We start from the raw sequence: 10,319 nt of genomic DNA on the forward strand, positions 1-10,319 counted from the left end.
CAGGATCGTGAGGGAAAGGGGGACCCAGAGGGAGGCAGGGTGAAGGCAGCAAAGTCCATGCTTCCTTGCTGCAGAGCTGCAGCATGCCCTCAAAATAACATGTCCTGTCCCTGAATCACATGATAGTGAGCTCGATATCCCAAGGGATCCCGCAGGCAGGAGGAGGCAGGCGCTTCCCAAAGCAACCCTGATCCTTAGCAGAAAATCTCCCACATTTATTATGTTGAAGCCAGAATGTTCCCCTCCCTCTGGGAAGCAGCAAGAGTCAGAGTGAAACTCCTCTCCGCAAGCATGACTCCAGAGCTGGCGGGGAAAAAAACCTCAGTGAAAATTGTCACAAAATGGTATTATGGCTCTTTTTATTTGCAGCTGGGGCCTGGCGGCAACGCAATGGGTGCTCATGCTGGCGCTGGGTGTTCAGCATCCAGGAATGCAAGTCGGGGTGATTCCTGCAAAAAAAAATCCACCTTGCCATGTCTGTGTGGTGACCTGGGGCCTGGGACCTCCCGGGAGGGGTCATTGATCTGAAGAAACACCTCAAAAATGACTGATTTAATGACATGCATGTATGTACAGTCACCACAGGCCAAGGGCTTTCCTTCCCCGCTCCTTTGCTTTTAGGGGTCAGCCTGTCTGTCAGAGCAACCCTGCTGCCTCGCGCCAGGAGAGCACCACAGCGATGGGGACAGGCACGGGAGCAAATGCAGGTAAAGGTTTAACTCGAGTTTATTTATACATAAAGGAGGTAACTGCATTTTGAGTTAAAAAAAAAGGCAGATACATAGACATTCGAGATGATGAATGCTTCTGACTGAAAACATGAAGAAAGGAAAGAAACGAAGCAGACGGCAAATTTCAATGGAAAACAGAGGGCAGGGTCTGTCCTCCCCTCCCCGCAAGGCAGTGGGAGCATTACCGGCATGAGGACAGGGACTCGGCAATGGCTTTGCTGCGTATTGCACATACGAGGGAAGGGAAAAGGCAGCTCAAGAGAGACTTCATCATGATGTGAATTGACTTACAAGCAACCAAAGTAGTCTAGGATTAACTTCTGCTTATTAACAAAAAAAGAAAAGTAATTAGCTAACTAGGGAGATTTGCTTTTAGTGGTGACAAGTAGCTCTGGGTTTACGGTGGTGTACTACGCACCAGCTCAACTGGTGATGGCATCCAGGGCCACCAAAGCCTACAGAGATACAGCACAGCCTCATGAAATGGCAGTTCCCAGTACACAGCGACTTAATGACAGTGTAAAGATGTTTGGAAAAGTAGGGTCTGAGCCCTGCCTCTCTCTTTGTCAGCGGCAGAGGGATTTAAGAAAAAAACCCTGCCCTATGTATGATTTGAGGTGATGCTGGACTGACCCTGTGGGTATCCATGGTGGGGGAGGCCCTGGCACCAGCTGACTCCAGCAGCTAAATCACAGCATGGCTTTACATGGAGTGGTTTGGGCATCTGAACATTGAGCACGAGGGAAAGCAGAAAGTAGACTTTTGCCCAAAAGGCATCTGTCAGCAGAGTCCCTCCATGGAACTCTTGGACAACATTAACGCATCCTGGGATGGGAATCTGTTGTGATCTTCTCATGCCGTGCTCAGGATAACCTGATCTGCCCTGCTGTGCCTGAGCATCGCATGTGCTGATGCACGGTGCATGTCAATGGGCTACGCTTCCCTGTTAGCTCAAACTTAATTAGGAAAAAAAAGAGCCATATGGTAATTCCGAATACAGGCAAAACAATGTCTGTGTGTTTGGGTCTAGTATACTCAAATATTTTCCTAGAGCGTTAATTTTTAATTCTTACATCAGACCCACATAAGCAAACATAAATAGGATTTTATACTTTACATAATCCATCCAGCTTGTGTTTGTTGTTACATATACTGAATAATCACTGCCTGCCACTACGTACAGAAGCGCTAATAATAAATATTAGGACACAAACTTACAAGTTAAATGAGATACAGTTAAGTAGTCGATTAAAAGGACAACCATAATGTAAGGTTACAAAAGACTAAGTATTGCTTTTCTAATGTGCTTTTCTCCTTCATTTCAGTCGCTGCCAAATCTATAACGGGAGGAGTGTATAGGAGAACTTGGAGTCATGTGTGGCAATGTGCATAGATTAGGGGGGTGTAAGCAGGCTTAATGAGGAGAATTAGACACAGGGAACGTTTGTAGATAACTGACAGGGTTCATCCCCCTGTACATATGGAAACCTGCGATATTGGCCCTAGCCGCCAAGGCAGGCAGTGGGGCCGTTACAAGAAGGAGCTGTTTGCTCCCTGCTCCGCGTCCCGGTTTCTTCTTCCACTCGGTCACGCAGAGAGGGACGGGCTCTGCTCAGCGTGGGCTCGCAGGAGCGCTGCGATGTCCCCACGGGCCGCGTGCTGGGCCAGTGACAGGGCCGAGTTACCGCCCTGTGGGGAGGGAGCAGGCAAAGACATTACTGCCCGAATCCCTGCATCTCGCCCCGGCCACCCCCATAATCCACTCCACTCCACCCTCAACAGCCCCCACTTCTTGGCCCCATCACTGCTAAGGGAGGCTGTTTGCAGTCTGCTGACGAGTGTTTCTCAGCTCTCCAGCGAGTGGTTGGCCAGGGCAGCTTCGCACCCAGCCATCTACCCCCAAAACCTTCCCTACGGTTCCTCCCTCGTTTAAAATGAGTCACCGTCCTGCAAACCTCCCCGTGGTGTTTTGGGGGTTAACCTCAACCGCATAACACGCATCCTGGCCGTACCATCTCCTGGTCCCTGTGCCGACCCGCATGTCTTAGACAAAATTGTTGTTTATTTAGAAAATAGTGCATAACTATAAATGCAGCCATGTGGCCCGTTGCCGTGAGCCTGTGCAGGAGGAGGATTTCCACCGGCCAGCCATGCTGCTCCCAGCCCAGCCCCATCCCACGTGTCCCCCCAGAGAGGCATCCATTCTCAGGGGAGAGTTAATTGCTGCTAATTTCTTGGAGCTGAAGCTCTTCTAATTCCACATGTTGAGGATTTCATCTTCTTTTTTAGGTTTACACCAGGTTGGGCTCTTCCCCCCAGTGCTCTTGCCCAGGCTACGGCTGGGATGCAGGATGCTGCACAGCCATCCCATCCACTGCACAACAAGCATCAAAATCGGGGTACTCTCCTAAGAGGTCCCCTGATTAGAAAGTGGACCGAAATTGTACTTCTTCACTTAAAAACCACCACTCGGGGATTGCTACCTGTAAAGCATGATCCCATGTGAGCTTTCCCTGCCTGGTGGATGTGAGGCTGTGTACAGGATCGAGTGCGGCACCAGAGCCTCACCTTGTCCGTCAGTGAAACCTGGCAGCCGGGCTGGGCCAAGAGGAGCCTGACAATGTCAGCGTTGCCCTGCCGGCAGGCCACCATCAGGGCTGTCGTCCCCTCCTCATCCTGCAGGTTGACATCGGCCTGGCAGGAGAGGAGGGCTCGCACCATGTCGTCCCGCTCGTGGCTGACCCCCAGCATCAGGGCGGTCTGGCCTCCCTGCAACCACAGAGTGAAAGGCTGAACACCCTTTAACCAACTATAGTCCTGCCCATTCAGACTGTTAGATATTATAATAATAATGAATGTCATTATTGCATATATATCATAAGATTGCATATTATTATTATTGCACATTACTGCATATTATTGCATATTACTGCATATTATTAAGTAACACTGGGGCTCTTCAGCAGGTATTGCAAGAGATATCTGCTCACTTGCACCACGGCCAAGCGGAGGGTCTTTGCATGACCAAACTGCCCGGCCCCAGTCGCCCCCAAAGCCAGGTCCCCCTAACCCTCCTGGGCAGTTTAACTTAGGCCTAGACTAACTTTTACAGCTGTTCGGAAGAAGAGCTGCATGAGGGCACTGCCACCTCTGAGACTGAAATGTGTGACTGATGAAACGACTGCTCACCAGCAAACCTGGGGATCCTGTACCCTGGGGCCACCCCGCACCGCTCCTCCCTGGTATCACTTTTAACTTTTTAGCTCAAATTGTTTTGCAAAATTTTCAGCCTTCCTTTTGCCTCTTCATTTTACCCAGCTCTCGCGTCCCTTCACAGGGAGCTGTTGGGTGGCCATGCTGCAATTTGGCTGAGGTTGCTTTTCTAACTTTTGGGAAACAGCAACTCCAATCCGACGTCTACGGCTGAGTCTCAGCCTGGCACTGCACATGCAGTGTAAGGAACTTGAATTATATCCGCCGCCCCAACCCGAGACCTCTATGGGGACATGATGATGCCACAGCCTGAATTGACATCACACAGCGAAGGCTGTAAATAGGAGGCTACGAGCTCAGCAGGAGTCACTTTGCAGATGCCTTTGCCAAATAAATGGGCTGGCCACCCTCTGCCCGCAGCCACGGCATGATCCCATGCAGGGCCACACTCAGTTTTCAAAGAAACAGCAGAACTACAGGGACGCACCTGGGCAGCTCGCAGGTTGACGTCCCCCTCCTTCAGGAGCTTCATCACCACATCCATGTCCTCACCCGTCTCGGCAGCTGCCAGCGGGGTGAGCATCACTGCCGTGTAGCCGGCGTGGTTCTGCAGGTCCAGGCGGCACACGCCTGGTGGGCGATGCAGGGAAGGATTCAGCCCCACAATGAATCAGATGGAGAGAGATGAGCAAACGGGAAGCAAAGAGGGAATTATAAAACATGCAGCATCTAATATTCCCAGAAACAGGAGGTTCCATAATTATACAGGATTGAGATTTATCCGTGTTAAATATCTAGTCTTGTGAGCACAGCATTAAAGGATATTTGGTGCTATGCATTGCTACAGTTAATTACAATTGCTGAGGTCAACTCAATTAACCAAAGTTAAAGTCAACTCAATTAACCAAAGACCATAACCAAAAAAAAAAGGGGGGGGGGGATAATTAATGCCTTGGGCACACGCCAGTTGTGGAGCTGTGGCCTGTTTGCTTCGACTCCTGCAGCAAGGGCACAGCAGAAAGACGACCGTCACCCAACAGGCAGTGTAAATCCATCCTGGCCCCGTTTCACTCACTTTTCACCTCAAAGAGCCTATTTCCAACTCCACCACAAGGAACGAGCCATGTCTGACAGGCTCGGGCATGGGTCCAGCCTTGCCCTGGGGACCCGGCCGCCTCGGGCACTCAGCGGCAGGAGGGGACAAACCGTCATGGCTCCCTGTGCATCTGTGGCAACAATCGGGTTATAGATGTGTATGATAATCTGCCATTTCCCTAACATTTAACAGATTGTCTGGCCCATGAGAAAAGGCCAAAGTGCCTTTATTCTTGCTGAGCGTGCGTGCATTTTTCCCCCGTACAAGCTCAGCTGAGATTTTTCTTTCTTTGCAATGTGAGCTGAAAGTTCAGTAGTTTAAAATGGAGTTTTTCTGCAGCACTGTGAGGTTTGTTATGCTCTCAGGGATCTGATCCTCCAGCTCTGAGCCATGATGTGGCATTTGCTGCTACAAGAAGCTGGGGGAGCCACCCCATCCCACCTGGACTGGGGCCATGAGAGATACCCCTTGGCCACGGGGACCCTGAGCCCTCTACAAAGTCAGATTGCAAAGCCCTCAAGATGTGTCACGCCCTGAGGGCACTAATGAGCCTTAATGTCCCTGAGGAGCCTCAGCTGGGACTCCTGCCCACACCCACGGGACCAGGGCCAAGCCATGGGGGAGGATGCTGGTCTTCAGATCAACCATGTCTCCTGGGTGGACCTTGGCCCTACACTTGTCTCTTGGATGGACCTTGGCCCCATGCTTTTATCTGGGATAGACCTTGGCCCCATGCTTGTATCTTGGGTGGACCTTGACACTACAATTGTCCCTTGGATGGACCTTGGCCCCACATTTGTCTCTTGGATGGACCTTGGCCCCATGCTTGTCTACCAGATGGCTCCCTCGCATGTAGGTTGTAGTTGGTCCCCAGCCCCATCTCTGTCCCATCTCCTTTTGCTCCTGACTGAACTCCCTAGGACAACCCTGGTCCTCATTCACTGTTTGCCATGTCTGAGACTGTTGACGGATCCCTGTTACCTGGCTCTGCTGGCCATGGTCATCCCCTATGGGATCATGCCCCATTGACAAGAGCGACATAAAGTAACTTCCACACCCATACCCAACAAAAGCCATGGCTGAGCAGAGTGGCTGTTCCTACCTGTGTCTAGCAGGAGCTTTGCAATTGGGAAGTTGGAGTGGGAAACACTGTAGTGAAGAGCCGTGTTGCCATTCCTGTCGGCCAGGTTCACCACCATTGCTAGGAGCTGGGGCTGGATGGCCCCCAATGCCTTGAGATATGCTGTGACTGCCTCCGGGCTGGAAGACTTGTGGCTCGACACCCGGAACCACTCCTGGCAGACGGTGCTCAGGACATGCCGCTGAAAACACCAAGGTCTCACCATTACTCCTGGGGTAGTCATCCTGCAAACTGGTCGCTGCCCCAGCTCCTCGCCCCACGCCACTTTGTCCTGTGCTCTGGCATCGCCCAGCCGGTATTTAGCTTGTGGTTTTGGGATTACTGCTATAACTTAAGGGGGAAAGGAATTTCCTGTGGTAACTTGAATGAATAAGCACAGAAAGCCTTAATCTTCTTTTTTTTCCCCTTTTCCTTTCTTTTTGGCTATTCTAAAACTGACTCAGAGGTCATCTTGTCCCCCTCTCCTCACAAAGCTATCCATGGCATGGTAGGGCACAGCCTGCAACACGTCATCAGGATAATGTTATCCATTAAACGTAACAGAGAGCGGGAACCGCGTCTGAAATGGGATTGAAAATTATCTGTACCAGATGCTTGTCGCTTGTGGTCCTGATTTCTGAGAGGTGCTTGCTGAGTAGCTGGCAGTCATCAAGGAAACCTTCAGACGGTTTGTACCTAAAGGGAAAATACTTCTGTAAATCCACCATGAGACAGAACCTGCAGGAGGTATTGAAGCAGGAAGGAGAACCTGCAGTTTAGGTCAGAATACATTCAACACTTATTCAAGTGCTTAACTTTATGGACGCAAGTTGTCCCATTGACTTGACACAGGTTTTAGGTACAAAGTTAAGCACTTAAATAGCTGTTTAAGTCCAGAGTTCCAGATCTGTATGGTCAACTTCATCTGTTACAAGAAGCCTTAAAGTGTGTGTGGGAATCTTATTCCTGAATCTGCAAAGAACTTTACTTAGAAACTCTACTTGCGAGGCGAGAAATGAGCTAATTCTAACCAGATATGACTCACTCTGTGTTTTCCACAGTCAAGCATAGGATCTGAATCAATCCCCATTAGATTCTGTAGTAACTCAAAAAATATTTAGCTCTTTAAAGCCTTCTCCCATGGCTACAGAGGTCAGTGGCTGTATTTCCACCGAGCAGATGAAGCACCGACCCCAGCCCTGTAGGAGCGACTGAATGCAGTGCCATGTGTCCTGTGGCTGCAGAAACGTGATGGAAAGCGTGATCACTGTCTGGTTTTCTGGTTACCTGTCAGCCTTGTGCTGAGTGCAAGGCACTGCTTCTGCCAATGGCTCCTGCAGGTCCTCGTCCTCACGTCTCCCCTGCAAGGAGGTCCCCGACAAAGACCCCTCGCTTTCACGTCCAGCTTTTGCCTGCATGGGCTCCAAATCATCAGCTCTTCTCTCTGTCTCGCTCTCCGCATCCCCGTCCGATGGGCTATCTTCGCAACTTGTGTCTTCGCTTGAAGTCGTTTCATAGCTATTTGAGGACACCACATGTTATTCACTCCTTCCCCAACTGCAACCACAGGGGCTGACCAAGACTTATTGAAGACACCCACTGACTCCAATGGGCCTTGGATGAAGCCCGGAGTGATACACAAGTTAAAAGGTTAGAGCCACAGCCAAATTTGGGGTTAGTCTTTTTTTTTGGCTTATTAAGCCAGCAGGAGTGTGATAGAAGCAGTTAATTAGCAGCAGCCAAGGTTACTTCAGGGACTACTTGGTTGGTTTGGAGGGAGGTCCATCACACAAGCCCCAGTGTGGCCAGGCAAGCGCTGCGTGCCACCTCCCTGCTGGGAGCTGCTGGCACACTGATGGGAAGCCGTGAGAAACACGGACCCTGTGGCAAGATGGGACAGGTGGCATGTCGGCAACCTTAAGGACCGCTAGACAAAAACTGTGTTTGCAGCTCCAGCACAGGCCTGAGTCCACCATTTGAGCAGCCCTGCTAGAGAGACCTCTCTGGTTGTCCAAAAGTATTAATAACAATAACATCTTCCATGAGACAGAACATTTCACTCTGAGGCATCCCAAAACTTTTCTCAAACTAGTCGAGAGTCCTCTACTTGCTACAAGTTGTACTCATTTGAGCGACTGTTGGTAGAAGCAGCTCTACACAACAAGAGTAAGTAACACCTGATGAACCCAACAGCAGTAGCCATCGAGCTGGGAAGTCAGAAGTGTATGTCAGCAGAAACCAGCATCCAAACTTGCACACATAGCTGTTTGCACAGCGAAGGGACAGTGAAATGCATCCTGCCCTCTTCGTGCCAGCACACGTACTCCTCAGTAGAAGATGTGCCAGTGCTGCTCTTAGAGATGCATCTACAGCAGACGTTGTATCTAGTTAGCTCAAAAGCCAAAGAGTGTTAGATATTGGATACACAGGGAACTGGGTGTTGGAGCACAACCTAAAATACGGGTCTCCTTCACCCCAAGGTAATTTCTTATTTATTGAAATAGTCTTTTCTCAGTCCCTGAACCAACTTTTGTTGGCTGTCACTGGAGTGGAGGCAGGTTAGTGGCAGCGTGCCCACCCAGGCAATGCTGACCTCCTCCAAAACCCACCAAAGTTAGTGGGAATCTTCCCATGGACCCAGCTGGGTTTTGGATGAAGCCCCAAAAGATCGGTGTGCAGAGAGTGTCAGTCCCCAGGGTGTCCCTCGCTGCACTGAAAACACCAACATTTTCTACAAGGTTACTTACAGGTTATCAGTGCTGGATTAAAGAAGGGAGAAAAGAGGCTCCATTTCAAATGGCCTTTTAATCAAGAGGTTTGGAGGGGAAAAGAGGGAAAAAAAAAAGAATGACTTCTTCAGCGATACAGAGGACAACACATGTCAAAAGGCAGTTTTCTCTTCTGAACGGATGCTTACCCACCATTTACCCCAACAAACTGAAGATTCTTTTTGGTCCCATTGCCTCCTGCATGGAAACCATAACCCTTCTTTTTCATGATAGATTTAAGACTTGTGGTTGGAGAGATTTCTAGCAAAATACAAAATAATAGATTAATTAAGCAGATGTGCCATAATTATCAATGATTATTCCCAACCTCTAGCAACAAACTACAAATCATAACCATAAGCATCTTAGTTTATCTTAGGAGATGCTTTTTATGTCTTGCAAAACTACTGATGCACCTGGCCACAATCTGAACCTGCCCTGCCACCTTTAAAATACGGGTCTCAAACATCTCCAAGTGACTGGGGATATAAAGGAAGTGACTGGGAATTATATACGTCCTATGAATATAAGTAGGTTTTACTTTTGTAATAATGTTTTCTTTTTTATTTTTTTCAATACTAATGTATTGGAAATCTCCTGTGTAAATCTCCCGTAATACTACATGGATGAGTCTTTCCATCGGAGTTTGAATAGTCTCACGTGTATTGCTTACAAGTAATAGGTCACTTATCTATTTGCAAGCCCCCCCAACAGTGCACAGGCAGCCTCCGGTTTTGGATTCTTATCTTCATATAAGCTAAAATTATTTTAGATGAACAGCTGTGAGTGGGGACAGGTCTTTTCCCAGCATAGTTGCTCAGTTAGGTTGAATTGGTTTTGGTTCTGGTGAACTTCATGCTGATTTACCCCAGGTGAGCATGAGTCCCATATCCTTGCAAATTGAGGTGTCCAATGCAATTAAGAAAAATGGTTATTTGATGGAATAGCCACAAATGCAGCCACTTTTGGAAGCTGATCCTGCATATAACTGAGGCACAGCTTTATCAGGTCCTACATGGTTTTGTCTGCTTTTTTTATTTAAGATCACATAGCTTACGATATGCAGAGATTTGCCTTTCTCATACATGTTTAGGAGGGCTATTTCTGACTGACTGATACGAATACCACCAAGCTCCACTGCATCACCCCTGCTCAACACTTGAATAAATGGCAAGAGATTTAGCCCGGACACGTTGAAACCTATGCCAATATTATTTACCCAACTGTTGATAGTGTGTGTTCGAATTCTCCTTATCCACGGGCCCTTGGTTAGAGTAGGCAGACAGCAATGAGTTTAAGGAATTAACTAATTGGTTCTGAATGGAGCTGAGCTTGGAGGCCGGCTGTTTAATAGCGCTCGCTAACTCGGGGTAGCCGTGCTCCAAACACCG

General features: G+C 48.9%; 1 protein-coding gene across 1 annotated transcript in view; it reads right to left on the bottom strand.

Annotated features, from left to right (window-relative positions):
* Positions 1 to 711: 711 nt before the first annotated feature.
* The window catches only part of KANK4 (KN motif and ankyrin repeat domains 4), a 13,126-nt gene continuing 3,518 nt past the window's right edge, over positions 712 to 10,319 (bottom strand). The window contains exons 4-11 of the mRNA XM_009287509.1: positions 10,148 to 10,313; positions 9,078 to 9,189; positions 7,448 to 7,678; positions 6,769 to 6,856; positions 6,143 to 6,362; positions 4,432 to 4,574; positions 3,300 to 3,500; positions 712 to 2,420 (exon numbers count right to left, since the gene is read on the bottom strand). Of these exons, the coding sequence (XP_009285784.1) occupies positions 2,319 to 2,420; positions 3,300 to 3,500; positions 4,432 to 4,574; positions 6,143 to 6,362; positions 6,769 to 6,856; positions 7,448 to 7,678; positions 9,078 to 9,189; positions 10,148 to 10,313 (1,263 nt within the window). The 3' untranslated portion in view covers positions 712 to 2,318. The remainder of the gene's footprint in view (positions 2,421 to 3,299; positions 3,501 to 4,431; positions 4,575 to 6,142; positions 6,363 to 6,768; positions 6,857 to 7,447; positions 7,679 to 9,077; positions 9,190 to 10,147; positions 10,314 to 10,319) is intronic.

Source organism: Aptenodytes forsteri, unplaced genomic scaffold (genome assembly GCF_000699145.1).
Source record: "Aptenodytes forsteri isolate BGI_AS27 unplaced genomic scaffold, ASM69914v1 Scaffold119, whole genome shotgun sequence".
In the NCBI taxonomy this organism is placed as follows: Eukaryota; Metazoa; Chordata; class Aves; order Sphenisciformes; family Spheniscidae; genus Aptenodytes; species Aptenodytes forsteri.